Below are 16,845 nucleotides of genomic sequence, written 5' to 3'. Positions count from 1 at the left end.
CAAGAGGCAAGCCTGCACCTGAACTCGTGACAATGACACCCCAAGATGTCTATCACCATAGGGCATTTAAAAACAATCATTGGGATAAAAAGAACTCCTAAAGAAGCGTACTGTATTTAAGGGACGTAAAAGGAAATTGAAAGGGTGGGAGAACTGAAAGACAAGTGGAAAATATGAAAGCAAGAAGGGGTTGGAGTCTGAAATAATTTTCTTGGCCGTTACTCGGATAGCGCCGCAGGACTGGAACGAATCCATGGTTAATAAAGTTCATTTGGATAAACAGCCCCACCTGAAAGTTGGCTGCTGATTCTCTGGAGAGTCTCTAAGAGTACAAATAAATCAAGTGTCTCCTTTAAGAATGTAACACATAACACGCTAAACAACCCAGAAGCTTCTGGGGAGAAGTGCAGGAGGGTGAGGACCTGGGTTGCCTCTGTCCTCCTAATCCTGAAGCCTTTGTTTCTTCAAGGGGCTGTGACTCTTAAACTCTCACATAAGGAAATGATTTATTTCCAACTATGGAGTGCACAAAGCAATATCAGAGTCTGCCCGTCATGATTTCCAAGCACAAAGTTGACATCCATCTCAACTTTAACATGCCAGTGCTTTTGGTGTAAATAAGATTGCTAGCCCTCTCCCTTGGATTATGAATTATGCATGGGTTTCTTGGTCCTTTGGTCCAAGTCACATGTCAAAAAATAAAATCAGAATTAATGGGAACTCGAGGGCTTATTTTCACAAATAGGGCCCTCTGTGTCGGCCCAAGCAAATTTAAAAAACGCAAGAGGATAAATATTCATCGTACGGTTTGGATGAAATTTGAATTTGATTATTTTTCTGCTCCTCATGCATTATAAAAAAGGATAACATTATTAAGAGAAAATAGCCTCTGTAAGATTGGCTTTAAATATATTCGCACCACAACTGAAATCAGTATAAATGCTGTTATTTCCATTAAATACACAATAGTTCATCATTGGGTTCACAGCCCAGTTACAAGGCTCCTAATTCTGCAATGACTTTTGGTTTCTTAGAATAAAGGAGACATCCAACACACTAAAGAATAAGGTATTTCCCATTTAAACTTTAAAGCTGGGTGTATAGAGCTGGAGAGAAGCACAGGGAATTGTGGGAAGATTCCAAACACAGAGCTGTGGTGATCAGCGTGCAGTACAGCTGAACCATGAGGTGTGCGTGGCTTTGTGTTTCCCCCTGTCATCCTATTAGAGAAACGTGTACACGCTCCACAATCAAGTCTGAAAGAACAGCTGAGAACCACAGCCTCAGCCCCGTACCTTGACAGATGGGCAGATGGTCCCACGTTCCGTCATCACGACATAATGAAACCTTGTTGTACAGGTCAGGGTACCGGATCTTGAATCCTTCATGACAAGTGATGATTAATTTATCTCCATGTCTGTATGTCTTGTTATGAATCTCGGCATCTTCAATTTGCGGGATGCGGCAATCTGCAATTGCGTAAAAAGGATACATTATTTTTGGAATTCAAACAGTTGTGGTTCACAGCTTCACAAGAAAGCTCTTATTTTCACACCTGGTCTCAACCTACACGGCGATCTGATAAATGGTTCCTTAGTTATCACTAGACTCAGGTCCCAAGGGCAAGCAGCAGAAGCTGCAGAACCTGCTTCACAGACAAATAGGAAGAGGGGTCGAGGTGACGAGGTCCAGGTCCAAAAGGAACCTTGTTTTCTGCCTGCGACAATTTACACCCTACAGTTGAGCTTACAAGCAATTTTGGAAATGAGTGAAGAAAGACCTAAGCTGGGGATTCACCTGAACTATCTAGCTGGTTGCCCACTTGGCTGGGTTTGTGGACCGTGCGCTGCACTGAACAGCCTGGCTGGCTGGTCTCGCCTGGTCCCCCCGCCTCTGCCTGTGGGGTGAGGGCCTGGGCCTGATAAGAAAATGTGCTTTGCAAAACAGCAGGCGGCCGAGCTGGGGCTACGTTTGCTATTAGCATTTCCCATCCACCTTATCTGTTTTTAAAAAGATAATAAATAGAGCAGCACATACTACTGCCAGTAACACAAAAGGCTCAGAGAAAGCAACTGCTGCCTTTGAAAAATGGAGTCAGAGCAGAATGCAGGTGGCTGGGAGGGGAAGAGGCGACGGAGTCAGGAGAAGGGTATTGGGGGGACAATCATGCAACAAAATGATTAAAAGAGAAAATAAAACTGATCAATCGTAACTATCCGCTTCTAACTCTAGCTACCTCCGGTTTACCCTGCGGGCCACTCCACTCTGCACTGGGAAGTTGGGATCCTGCTCCCGCTGGACCCTCCCCCTCTGAACACCACCCAACTAATCCCATCTAATTTTTTTTTTAAATATATATTGGAGTAGAGTTGATTAACAATGTTGCTGTGTTCGTTTCAGGTGTACAGCAAAGTGATTCAGTGATACGTATATATGTATCTTTTCAAATTCTTTTCCCGTGTAGATTATTACAGAATGTTGAACCGAGTTCCCTGTGCTATACAGTAGGTCTCTGTTGGTTATCCATTTAAAATATAGCAGTGTGTACACGTCAGTCCCATCTGGTTTAAGTCACTTTGTTCACCATGTGTCTCTCTTCATCTCCTGTTTTAAAGTCCCTGATTTTACACGCATATATGCTTGTAAGCATGAGCTATTTATTTATTTCTACTTTTAGAGTCAGGTAGATGAGTTATGTTTCCAGTTTGCTGCTTCTTCGTTTTTTGAAACAAGGCAAAATTTAAAAACAGCACTTTGATGATCATAGAAGCTTCCTTCGGAAATTTCTCAGTGGGTTTCTCAGCCACTCCCCAAAGCCTAGTGAATCCAGAATAGGTTGGAATAGTATTAATAGGAAGTCTGACCTTCAAGTTCCTCTAAGCTTTGAACGATTAGCTCTAGGGCGATGAGCCTTGGGAGCCCTGATGCAGGTGGCTGGCTTGAGGATGGCTCTGGGAGCTGGGAACTTGGGTAGCTTTCAAAAGAGCGTGTCCCAGGAGCTTTGATGTGGGGTTGAAGCTGGGTTTACTGGGAGCAATCTGACAACAACGGACTCCAGAAAACAGAATGTTAGTGACGGGAAAGCCTCGGGCAGAAGAGGCCTCCCAGGCAGAGGAGGGCCCTGGCAGCTGAGAGCCCAGGGGTGGTGGCCATTCACCATCTCCTATGAGTCCTCCGGAGACAAACGCTTGCGAGCCCGGCTCTGCCTCGATCTCAGCCCTCGTTCCCACCATTAGCTTGAGAGCAGGGACTGTGTCGCCACTTCCTCTGACATTCCCTCCGTGCCTCCAGACCTTTGTACACACCTGGCAGAGAAAGGCTGAGGGAAGCCATGTGGACCTTTGCCCGAGAATGCTGTGCTCCTGCAGCCCCCTCGAGAGGCTGATTAACAGGCTTTCAGGGCAGTCCTGGCAGCTAAGCCTTGCCCTGAGGAAACCCATCATCAGCTCTTCCCTTTGCCTATGGATTTCAACAGAGAGAGTCTTGGCTGGAGAACCGGGTTCTGGTTTCCATCTTACTTCTCATTTTTGTGTCTCAGGCTGCAGAAAGAGGTTTCCTAACTGTTCATGTTTAACCAATAGTTTTTCTGCAAGAATAGCTGAATTCTTCCCAAATCAATCCCAGAATAATGATGACGGGAGTCACAGATAATTGACAGTTCTCTGCACACCGCTGCTGCCTTCTTCTTAATGGAAAATGTGAATTACATTTTTTTCAATATCTCTATGCAGAAATTATTCACAGCAAATAAAAACACATTTGTCAAGGCATCCGTCTGTAAAATCTGGGCTGTAAATAGATCCTGTGGTAGTAATTTATATGACTAACAGTTATTTTCATGGTTGACTTAAAACTTATTCAAGAATTAACCAGGATACTCAGGAGGTGGCCAACTAGTGGCAGTAAACTCAATGGACAGAACTGGCCATTTGAACACTGTGACATATGGACACTGGCTGACCAGGAGCGGAAGCACCCAAGCCTTGTTTCCAAGAGTGGCTTCTCTGCATAGTGGTCTATAGTATAGGATGCTTTGAACTTCTAACTAGAATGTCATGTTTCCATAGGCAGGAGCCGGGGACTATAGGTTCAAAGGGAATTCACAGCCTCCCAAATGCCAGTAATTATGTACTCTACTCAAAGAAGAGTCAGCATAGAGAGTGATATAGGGCCAATTTACTATGTGAGTGGAACCCCATATCCACTGGGGAAACAAAAGTTGGAGTTCAAATTCCACCAAGGTAGAGAGGCCAGAAGCGGCCATGCCCTATGCGTAAGCACAAAACTCAAACAGACCAGCTCTAACAAAGCCTAACCTAAACCTTGACAGGAGAAACTACCATCCAGAGCCTTTCTAATTATTTTTTATCCAGAATGTCTGGCACCTAAGCCCCCCAAATGAAGGAGGGTGAAGTAGAAAGAAGGCTTTGGAATAAATACATGTCCTAACCAGTTATCGGTAGCAGTCAACAACTCTGGACCTTATTTCTCTGGAAAGAAATAAACCAGGATCTTTAGTCTCTGAAAAGAAACATGCAATCTTCATCAATTCTAAAGTTTCATATAGAAATAACATGATTTTCTATAGCACAAATGCATCCAGCTGACACAAAGAATTTGTAAAAACTGCTTCAAAAATAGTTACCAAAGAAATATACCTATGAAAAAAGGTCTATCAATAACTGATTCTGTCAAGTAGAATCAGGTCAACAGTCAAAACTTTTGTCTACAGGGTATCAATGGGCACTTTGGAGATAAATTTGAGGGATATCAAAAGCTTCCATTCCAGAAATCATTTTTCACCAGCCTATCACTATCATTATTTTTGTATCTTGCTACTAGTAACAATGAGGTTTTAACATGATAAATAAATAACAGAGTGGATAAAAGGCCCTAAGGCAGTACTACACATGTATACCTACGTACAAATCAGTTGATCAGATTAGTTGCAGAGAGCAGAGTCCTAAAGGATGGAGCAGGAAAGAGAAAGAGGAATTTTGAAGAATATGTGGCGTGTGTTAGAGTTACTTCTCTTTTATTTAATTAATTTATTTATTTATTTTTATAAATTTATTTATTTAGTTTTGGCCGCACTGGGTCTTCATTGCTGCGCACGGGCTTTCTCTAGTTGTGGCGAGTGGGGGCTACTCTTTGTTGCGGTGCGCGGGCTTCTCATTGCAGTGGCTTCTCTTGTTGCGGAGCACGGGCTCTAGGCACGTGGGCTTCAGTAGTTGTGGCACACGGGCTCAGTAGTTGCGGAGCACAAGCTCCAGACGTGCAGGCTCAGTAGATGTGGCACACGGGCTTAGCTGCTCCACAGCATGTGGGATCTTCCCAGACCAGGGCTCGAACCCGCGTCCCCTGCATCGGCAGGCGGATTCTTAACCACTGTGCCACCAGGGAAGTCCCAGATTTGTTTCCCTTTAAAATGTTAGTTATACGTGAAAACAAATCTGATTCCTTAAAAATGCTAAGTTTCAACATTAATATGCCCCTCAAAGTGTTCCTAGGAACATGAATACATGATACACTCTCGGATTCACAATTCATATTAGCATATTAAAGGCTCTGAAAGCCTTGCTGTAAAGAATTCTACTGGATCTTGTTTAAGCCAACACTTGTGAAGCTTATTATTCATCCATCAGTTCATTCATTCATTGAGTTATTGAGTACTTACTCTAGGCCCAGTACATTCTAGGTGCTGGGGATAGAGAAAAAGTCAAGTATCTTACTCTTATGGCATTTGCAATGAGGGAGACTGCTAACAGGCAAATTATCAGGTAAGTGAGCTAGAAAATAACAGGCAATGATCACTGCTATGATGAACACATAACAAGGTAATAGGATAGGAACTGACTTGGGCACTCCTTTAATTTGTGTAGACAGGCAAGGTGCCTCTGAGGAAATGACTTTTATTAAGCTAAGACCTAATGACAAGAAGAATCCAATCATATGTGGACCAGGAAGAAGTTTCTGCCAGAGGGAACAGCTACTACAAAGGCCAGGAAAGAGCTCAGTGTCCTTAAGAACACAAAAGAAGATCAGGGACTTCCCTGGCGGTGCAGTGGTTAAGACTCCATGCTTCCAATGCAGGGGGTGCAGGTTCGATCCCTGGTCGGGGAAATAGGATCCCACATGCCACACAGCATGGCCAAAAAAAAAAAGGCTAATTTCATGTTAAAAAAAAAAAATTAAAATCAGTGCGCCTGTAGTAAGCAAGAGGGAGATGGAAAGTCAGATCATGCAGGGCCTTGTAGATGAGGACAGGGGATTTGGTTTTATTTTAGTGTGGCAGGAGCTCCTGGAGCTTCTAAAGCATGGGCCATGACATGCTCTGTGTCATGTGGGTACATGCAGTAAAGGGCTGGCCTTGCCAAAAGGGAGTTCTGGCCTTTGCCCTCAGCTCCTGGGAATTAACCTCTAAGCCCCTGGGTTGTTCTACCCAAGATGAGTATCTTTGTTTATCTGTAGCTTAGCATAGACCAGATAGTCTATGCTAACAATGTGACTTAGGCCAGGGAACGTTGGTCCCTACAGTTATCAGTTCTACTTTCAAAAGAACTGGAGACACATAAGTGGCCAACTATGTCTACATGACCAAGCCCCAGTAAAGATGCTGGACACTAAGCCTCAGGTGAGCTCCTCTGGTTGTCAATAATCTGTGTGTTTTGACACACATTGTTGCTGGGAGAACAGGCACTGTGTGTACAGCTCCACTGGGAGAGAGCAACTGAAAGCTCATGCCTGGCGCCTCCTAGACCCTGTGTGCCTCTCCCCTTGGATGATTTTAATCTGTGTCCTTTTGCTGTAATAAACCATAATCATGAGTATCATCAGTCCTTCTGGTGAATTATTGAACCTGAGGATGGCCTTGGGGACTTCCAAACTTGTAGCTGGAATCAGAAATTGATAGTCTTGGGGACCCTTGAACTTGCAGTTGTTTTCAGAGGTGATGGTGGTTTGGGGGGGGGAATCCCCAAACCTTGTACGACAAAATCCTTTTTTCACTTAATATCTACTAACATCCCTCAGAGTCACTGTTCTGTATCAGTGCTGTTCCACACCTCTACTATTCTACATAACTACTGTTCCATGCAGTAGTACTCAGAGAACACTGTCCTGACCGCCATAGTTTACCCAGGATCAGGCTGAAGATGCTGAATGGAGTCAACTGTGGCTGATGATGTCATCATAAACAAGCAACATAAGGCAGAGAAAAGTAGAGGCAAGAGTTGGTGCTGTTCAGAGAGGAGACGACTGGAGAGAGTGGACGCTTCACAGAAAAAGAGGCACCACCATGTGGGCAGTTTTGCTTTGGGAGCATGGCTAGTTCAGGCTGTTTCTTTCTTCTTCATAGGACATTGACTCTTATGAAACCTGAAGAAGCATCAGGACAGGATATTCAAGACCCTGTGGCTCTCAGCCAAATGCTAATGTGGAATTATCATCAGGTCATGCTTAAAACCACTGAGAAAAAGGCATGTGCGACAGATGTGGATGGAGTAAAGTTATTATAAGTAAGCGTGTTGCTTGTACTTAGTGTTTTTCTTTGACCTATAGATTGGTATATTTTATTTATCTGTGGTTGACGAAGGCAATTATTACCAGTGTTTTGTTATTTAAAGTATTTATTTTTATATTTAACACTTGGATAATAATTCTCTGTGGTTTCTTAGCTGTCCACTCTGAAGGACTAAGAATGTTATATATTTCTTTTAAGCATACATGGAACATTTACAAAAATTGACCATACTTGGGCCACAAAGTCTCAAAACGATTCAAAAGACTGAAATTATAGAGCACGTTTCCTGGCCACAGTGAAATTAAAATAGAAATGAATACAGTCATCCCTCAGTATCCATGGGGCACTGGTTCCAAGTAGGACCTCCCCCTAACCCCATGGATACCAAAATCCACAGATGACTCAAGTCCCTTATACAAAATGGAGAAGTATTTGCATACAACCTACACGCACCCTCCTGTATATTTCAAATCATCTCTAGATTACTTATAATCCCTAATACAATGTAAATGATATGTAAACAGTTGCAAATAATAATATAATAATATAAATGCTAGGTAAATAGTTGCCAGTGTGCAGCAAATTCAAGTTTTGCTTTTTGGAACTCTCTAGAATTTTTTTGTGTGTGTGAATATTTTCAATCTGAGGTTGGTGAATTCTGGTGAAACCTGTGGATACTGAGGGCCAATTGTTTGGAAACTAAGTAAAACTCCCATATGTTTGGAAATTAAGTAATACCTTTCTAAAATAATCCATGGGTCCAAAAAGAAATAACAATAAAAATAGAAGGTACTTTGAACAGAATAACAATGAAAATACTACATATTATAATGTATGCTCACAGACAAAACTATGGCTCTAAATTTCCCTTTAATCATAAATGCACATATTAGAAAAAGAGAAATATCTGAAAATTAAGAATGTATACCTTGCAGTTGGTTAGTTCAACTTTGTTAATTTCATTGTTCAAGTTTTCTATACCTAGTAGGTTTGCTTTTTCTTGATTACTCTATAAATTGCTAAGAGAGGAATGTTTAAAGCTTTCACTGTGTTTATGGACTTGTCCTTAAAGAGCTCTTTTTGTAAAGTCTTATGTCATCAGGCATTTATTTTTTATTTATTTATTTATTTATTTACTTTAATTTTTTGGCCGCACCACGTGGCATGCAGGATCTTAGTTCCCTGACCAGGGATCAAACCCACACCCCCTGTAGTGGAGCGCAGAGTCTTAACCACTGGACCACCAGGGAAGTCCCTGTGGACTTGTCCTTAAAGTTCTATTAACTTTTGCTTTATATATATTGAGGTATATTATTAGGAACACACAAATTTAGAATTATTATTAAGTACCCAAATTAAGAGTTCCTCTAGAAAAGTTAGAAAAAGGACAATTGAACCTGAAGAAATTACAAGGAAGTAAATAATAAAGAAAATAGCAAGCGTTAATGAAATAGAAAAGAAACATATGTAAGAGAGAATCAACAAACCCAAAAGTTTGTTTTTTGAAACCAATAAAATTGGTATATCACTGATGAAACTGGTCAAGAAACAAAGAGGGACCACACACATAACCATAAAAGAATAAAAAAGGGACAGCATTACAAATGCTACATTAAAAAAAAAAAGATGTCAGACTTCCCTGGTGGTGCAGTGGTTAAGAATCTGCCTGCCAATGCAGGGGACACGGGTTCGAGCCCTGGTCTGGGAAGATCCCACATGCTGCAGAGTAACTAAGCCCATGCACCACAACTACTGAAGCCCACACACATAGAGCAAGTGCTCTGCAACAAGAGGAGCCACCGCAATGAGAAGCCCGTCCACCGCAACGAAGAGTAGCCTCCGCTCGCCACAACTAGAGGAAGCCCGCATGCAGCAATGAAGACCCAAAGCAGCCAAAAAAAAAAAAAGATGTTGTAAAAAACTTTATACCAAGAAATTAGAAATTTTAGATGGAGTCAAATTCCTAAAACAAACAAAAATTGTACAATTTACCAAAAATGACACAAGAAAAAATAGAAAGTGGTTATAATCCCACAAAATATTAAATAAATTAAATTCAAAACTAAAAACCTTCCCACAAAGAAAACTCTAGGTCTAGGTGGCTTCCCTGTGAATTCTACTAAACATTTAAGGAAGAACGAGCACGATTCTTATACAAACTCTTTCAGAGTTCTAGTCTGTAGGACCAAAACCACTCATTTTATGAGTGCAGAATAATCTGGATTGTAAAACCTTACAAGAATGTTCCAAAAAAAAGAAAAATTCACAAAAACAAGACCCATGTATATGCTGTCTACAAGAGACCCACTTCAGACCTAGGGACACATTCAGACTGAAAGTGAGGGGATGGAAAAAGATATGCCATGCAAATGGAAATCAAAAGAAAGCTGCAGTAGCAATTCTCATACCAGATAAAATAGACTTTAAAATAAAGAATGTTACAAGAGACAAGGAAGGACACTACATAATGATCAGGGGATCAATCCAAGAAGAAGAAAATATAACAATTATAAATATATATGCACCCAACATAGGAGCACCTCAATACATAAGGCAACTGCTAACAGCTGTAAAAGAGGAAATCGACAGTAACACAATAATAGTGGGGGACTTTAACACCTCACTTACACCAATGGACAGATCATCCAAAATGAAAATAAATGAGGAAACAGAAGCTTTAAATGACACAATAGACCAGATAGATTTAATTGATATTTATAGGACATTCCATCCAAAAACAGCAGCTTACACTTTCTTCTCAAGTGCGCACAGAACATTCTCCAGGATAGATCACATCTTGGGTCACAAATCAAGCCTCAGTAAATTTAAGAAAATTGAAATCATATCAAGCATCTTTTCTGACCACAACGTTATGGATTAGAAATGAATTACAAGGAAAAAAAATGTAAAAAACACAAACACATGGAGGCTAAACAATACCTTACTAAATAACCAAGAGATCACTGAAGAAATCAAAGAGGAAATCAAAAACTACCTAGAGAAAAATGACAATGAAAACACGACAATCCAAAACCTATGGGATGCAGCAAAAGCAGTTCTAAGAGGGAATTTTATAGCTATACAAGCCTACCTGAAGAAACAAGAAAAATCTCAAATAAACAATCTAACCTTACACCTAAAGGAACTAGAGAAAGAAGAACAAACAAAGCCCAAAGTTAGCAGAAGGAAAGAAATCATAAAGATCAGAGCAGAAATAAATGAAATAGAAACAAAGAAAACAATAGTAAAGATCAATAAAACTAAATAGAAGAAGACCTAAATAGACATTTCTCCAAAGAAGACATACAGACGGCCACGAAGCACATGAAAAGCTGCTCAACATCACTAATTATTAGAGAAATGCAAATCAAAACTACAATGAGGTATCACCTCACACCAGTTAGAATGGGCATCATCAGAAAATCTACAAACAACAAATGCTGGAGAGGGTGTGGAGAAAAGGGAACCCTCTTGCACTGTTGGTGGGAATGTAAATTGATACAGCCACTATGGAGAACAGTATGGAGGTTCCTTAAAAATCTAAAAATAGAATTACTATATGATCCAGCAATCTCACTACTGGGCATATACCCAGAGAAAACCATAATTCAAAAAGACACATGCACCCCAATGTTCATTGCAGCACTATTTACAATAGCCAGGTCATGGAAGCAACCTAAATGCCCATAGACAGACGAATGGATAAAGAAGATGTGGTACATGTATACAATGGAATATTACTCAGCCATAAAAAGGAATGAAATTGGGTCATTTTTTGAGACGTGGATGGATCTAGAGACTGTCATACAGAGTGATGTAAGTCAGAAAGAGAAAAACAAATATCGTATATTACTGCATATATGTGGAACCTAGAAAAACGGTACAGATGAACTGGTTTGCAGGGCAGAAACTGAGACACAGATGTAGAGAACAAACGTATGGACACCAAGGTGGAAAGCTGCAGGGGGTTGGGGGTGGTGGTGTGATGAATTGGGAGATTGGGATTGACATGTATACACTGATGTGTATAAAATTGATGACTAATAGGAACCTGCTGTATAAAAAATATATATATTATTCAAGTCAAAAAATAAAATAAAATAAAATGAACATATTGTTCAAAAAATAAATAAATAAATAAAAGAAAAATTCAGTCCAATCTATCTCATCAAAGTAGATGTTAAATTTATAAATAAGGTATTAGCAGATATAATCCAGCAACAAATTTAAAAGAAAACACATCACAAGTAAGTTGGGTTAATTTCAAGAATGCCAGGTTAGATTAGCATTTGATGATCAAACAGTGTAATTCACTATATTAACAGAATAAGGGAGAAAAGTATTATTATCTCAACAGATGCAAAAAAGCATTTGATAAAATTCAACATCTATTCATGACATTAGAAAAAAAAACCTCTTAACAAGCTAGAAGTGGAAGGAGACACAATATAATGAAGGTTATCTTTTTAAAAATCTGTAGCAAAAACAGGCATTCCATTTGAGACTGAGAATAAGCCAAGGACGCTCACTCTTTCCACTTGTATTCAGCATTGTACTGAAGCTCCTAACAAAAGCAGAAATGCAATAAAAGAAAGCAAAGTATTAGGATCAGAAAGAAAAAAAGAGAAGTTGCATTGACTAATGTCATACATGACACGGTTGTGTGTGTGGTAAAAATAAAAAGAATTTACACAGATAAATAGAAAAATTAATAAATGAGTTTAGCATCATGAATTTCTATATATCATCAATTAAAAATTGTTTTAATTTCTCATCAATAGCATCAAAAATATTTGCATTTCTAGGCATAAACCTAACAAAAGGAATGTAAGACTTTTACACAGAAAACTATAAAATATTATTGAGAAAAACTGTTAAAGACCTAAGTAAATGGCAGAATATTCCATGTTCCTGTATGAAAACTCAATATCTTAAGGGCATTATCTTCCCCAAAATGTATCTATAAATTCAATACAATCATATTAAAAATTAAAACTTGTTTTTACAATTGATATGTTGATTCTAAAATTTATATGGGAATGCAAAAGGCCAAGAAGAGTCAGGACAGTCTTGAACAAGTAGAGCAAGATAGGAAAACTTGCTTTGTCAGAATTCAACACTTATCATAAAGCTACAGTAATTAAAACAGCACAGTATTGCTACAAAGATAGACATATAGACCAGACCAGAGAATTCTGAAATAGGACATCTGTCTTATGACAAAGGTGGCAATATAGAGCAGTGGGTGAAAACAGTGTTTCAAATAAATGGTGCTGAATTATATCACATACACAAATCAAATTCAGATAGATTATAGATCTAAACATGAAAGTCAAAATAATGAAGTCTGAGAAGAAAACATAGGGGAATGTCTTCATGACATCAGAGTAGAAAAACATTTTTTAAACAAGACAAAGAAAGCACCAGCATAAAGAAAAAGATGATAGATTTGACTGCATTAAAATTAAGATCTTCTGTTATCAAAAGACACTGATAAGAGAGTAATAAAAAAGTAAGCCACATGATGCGAGAAGATATTTTTAGCACATATAACCAACATAGCGCTTGTATTCAGCATATATAAAGAACTCCTAAAAATCATTAAGAAAAAGACAACTCAGTAGATAAATGGGCAAGTGAATTGAACAGACACTTCATAAGAGAGAATAACATGGTGCCCAACAAACATACAAAAAGGTGCTTAACCTCCTACTCACCGAGGAAATGTACAATAAAACCACAAGCTACCGCTACATACCCACCAGTGTCTAAAATACCGACAATACCAAGTGTTGGCAAGAAGCAACAGGGACTCTCATACTCTGTTGTGGGAGTGTAAACTGGTACAACCACTTTGGATAATGGCAGTACCTATTAACGCTAAACACAGGTATATCCTATGACCCAGCATATCCAATCTTAGGTGTATATTCAACAGAAATGTGGATATATATATTCACCAAGAGGTGTGTTCAAGAATGTTCACAGCAGCACTATTTGTAACAGGCCCAATTGGAAAAAAACCTAAATTTCCATTACCATCAGAATGTCCAAATTATGGTCTATTCATATAATAGAACATGATGTAGCAATGCCAATGAACAAACTACAGCTACATGCAAGAATATGCATGAATTTCACAAACATAAAGTAAAGGAGTCCAACATAAAATTATACGTACTTTATAATTCCATGTATATAAACCCAAAAATAAGGCAAAAGTAAATTACACTTAAAATAGTACCACGTTTAGGAATGCACACTTCCAGGCTAAGTGATTACCATAGGACATGACTGCCATGATTCAGGAAAGGGGTTACCTCAGAGAGGGAGGGAGGAGACGGTAATTGGGGGGTGCTTCTGGGGTGCCAGTGATGGTCTATAACTTCACCTGGATAGTGGTGACAAGAGTGTCTGCTTTGTGATAATTTGCAGAATTGTTTGGTTTTGTATACATCTCTCTATAGATGTTATATTTTATGAATTTTAAAGGTTAAAGCAACAACAACAAAATTAATCCAGAAAGAGGAGTAAGGAAATTCACCAGAAAGGTAGTGATCTTTCCCAACTAAACTGGGAGCTTCTGGGCCTGACAAATAGAGAGTGCTTAGCAGAATTTTGGGAAATGAATGACTAAACATCTTGGGGTGGCATTTAAATTTCCGAAAGTATAAAACCTTAATTATTTTCCAGAAACTTTGTGGAAGGTAATTTGACCTCTTATGTAGATATAGACGTTGTTGGAGAAACTGGGTTTGGTTCAGAGAGTTTGGCCAACAAATCAGGAGACAAATCGACCTGATTTCTTGCTCTTCTCTTTATAAGCAGAATTTTATCGATTTTATTTTTAAAAAAACTTTGAGGTCTCTTTCCACCTTCTGGAAAGTAGCCTTCACTTTCAACAACAAGGAAGTGATAGAAGCATGTGGTTGCTAGAGCTGAGCTCACAAGAAAAATAAAAGAAGACCGTTCAAATGCCATTCTCATGGGCTGCAGACTTAACATAGGTTGTAACCTACATCTTGATGTTCTGCTTGTGGAGCCCCTACGGCAAGAAACGCAAGGTGTGTTTTAAGGCCTGCCAGCATGAGAATCTCCTGGAGGTGCCTGCTAAATTCAGATTCCTAATGCATAAAACCTCTAAGAGGAGGCCTGGAAATGTGCATTTTTAACATGCCCCTTGGGCAATTCCCATGAAGTCAAAGTTGGGAACCACTGCTTGATGGATACACAAGCTGACTGACTAGATTGAAGACGGCGGTCCAAATGCAGAGGCTGGCTCACATTTAACAAGCCCCAGCCCATCCTTAGCAGCTTTGTCAGACAAATGCAGTAAAGAACAGAATCTTATCTGAGCAGCTGGGAGGCAGCTCTGCACCCAAGGCCTCTCCCTCCGCTGGCCCAATGTGGGGTTCTGAGGAGACCTGCATTATAACAGGACCTTCAAGATGAAGACTGGGGAGCCATGGTCAGCCCCAAACTGCTCAAGATCAGCATGAGGGGAAAATGAACTTCCTCTGGGATGGGTTTGGAAGGATGGGTTGTCCTGTATTTTTCACAAGCAGCCAACCTAATTCTGGTAAGTTTCAGTTGCAAGCTTGTGAAGAACTGCTTTCTAGGGAATCTCCATGATGGGCGTGGTGTTCGAGGTTGCTAACAATCACTTTGTGACCTTTATACACGATCTGACAAGGATCTGTACACGTGCGGATGTTCCTCACTTTCGAATAATTCTGCGACTTAAAGCCACTCCATACCTCCATGGCCCCTGTACCGAGAGGGCGAATGGCAGCACTCACATGACATGGGAGATGACGGGAAGCAGCTGGTAAAGGCTGCTAGGATTTGGATTTTGCCTCTGCACTTAGAGGGGGCTCAGCTGGGCAGGCTTGTGAACCCTTGTCTGAGGCGGTCTGGCTGTCATCTTGCAACAATGATAACTGATCATTTCTGTCACTTATCTTTGCTGCATCTGCCCCCAGCTGACCTGACCTTATTTCCTCTGGATTTGTTTTTCCTTTCAAGTCATGACCACATTTAAGTTAAAGAAATCTTTTTAAGAACAAAAACCCAAACTCACACTGAAGCCACAAGGGAGGGAGAGTAGGGAAGCAGTGACTTCTGTTACAAGAATCATAAATAAGTAATGACAGTGGTCCTGGAGACAGGGAAAGGCAGTGCTCTGCTCCTTCCCATCTTAGAAGATGGAAAATGAGAAGAGATTATCTTAGGGGACGACATGCAAATACTTGCCCTTGTGGGCACAGGCTGCTGTTTCTGATAACCCATGTCCAAGGCAACAAGAAAGAATTTTAGATGGTAGAAAATGCACACGAGAAGAAAAGGGCCCTAAATATAACATTTTTAAAGCATCCGTCTGTTTTGGGAAGTTTCTGGAACTGGGAGACAACTCACCTTAATATAGGAGTAACTGTAAAAAAGAAGTAGGACTACCTTGCTTTTGAAAAGTGCCTGCACCCCACAGTTTCACTGAATAAAGGAGTCACCTGCCATCTTTACTGCCAGCTTTAGCTCATGAGTCAAGTTGAATTTTTTAATTAAAAATTTATAATGTAATAATACTACTTAAACTTACATTGCACCTTTTCCCCAGGAAACTCAAGGAACCTTCTTAACATCAAATTACTCATCTTTTACAGCAATCCTGGTCAGGTCTATGGGAGTCAAAATATTTTAGTAAGTACTTAAAAATAACGCTTACTGAGTGAATTCATTTTTTTTTCCCTGTTGAACTCTGCAAGGAACTGGGGCAGAGAGGGGTTCAGCATGGAGACATAGCAGATTGGGACAGGGACAGGGCGAGCTCTCCTGTGCTCTCTGTGACCTTCAGCCACAAGCAGACAATGAGGGCAATTGATACAAAAAAGTGCAGGTGGCAGCAGTAACTGAAATTACCCTGGCAACTTTTAGAAATACCATGTCCGAGCTCCCATTGCCCAGAACAACCAAAATAGAACCTCTTGGAGAAAGTTCCAGGCACTGTTATTTCTAAAAGTTCCCGGCACTGTTATTTCTAAAAGTTCCCTAGGTGATTCTGACATGCAGCCTGGGTTGCACACCAGCAGGATGGTAGAAAGAGCACTGAGCTAGGAGTCAGGATGTGGGTCCTAATCCTGGTTTATTTGCCATGTAACTTGTGTAAGTCACTTAAACTCTACAAGGTTTAGTTTCTTTTCTTCTTCTTCTTACTTTTTAATGTGGACCATTTTTTAAAGTCTTTATTGAATTTGTTACAATATTGCTTCTGTTTTTATGTTTTGGTTTTTGGCCACGAATCATGTGGGATCTTAGCTCCCTGACCA

The 16,845-nt window shown here is 40.0% G+C and overlaps 1 protein-coding gene across 4 annotated transcripts in view; it reads right to left on the bottom strand.

The window, feature by feature from the left end:
- The window catches only part of SUSD4 (sushi domain containing 4), a 137,083-nt gene that overhangs the window by 36,095 nt on the left and 84,143 nt on the right, over positions 1-16,845 (bottom strand). For all 4 annotated transcript variants that reach the window (XM_057554012.1, XM_057554006.1, XM_057554017.1 and 1 more), the window contains exon 4: positions 1,296-1,469. In XM_057554012.1, coding sequence (XP_057409995.1) covers positions 1,296-1,469 — 174 coding nt within the window. The remainder of the gene's footprint in view (positions 1-1,295; positions 1,470-16,845) is intronic.

The sequence above is a fragment of the Balaenoptera acutorostrata genome, chromosome 1 (assembly GCF_949987535.1).
Source record: "Balaenoptera acutorostrata chromosome 1, mBalAcu1.1, whole genome shotgun sequence".
Classification (NCBI taxonomy): Eukaryota; Metazoa; Chordata; class Mammalia; order Artiodactyla; family Balaenopteridae; genus Balaenoptera; species Balaenoptera acutorostrata.
This window is presented reverse-complemented; position numbering and strand designations above follow the sequence as displayed.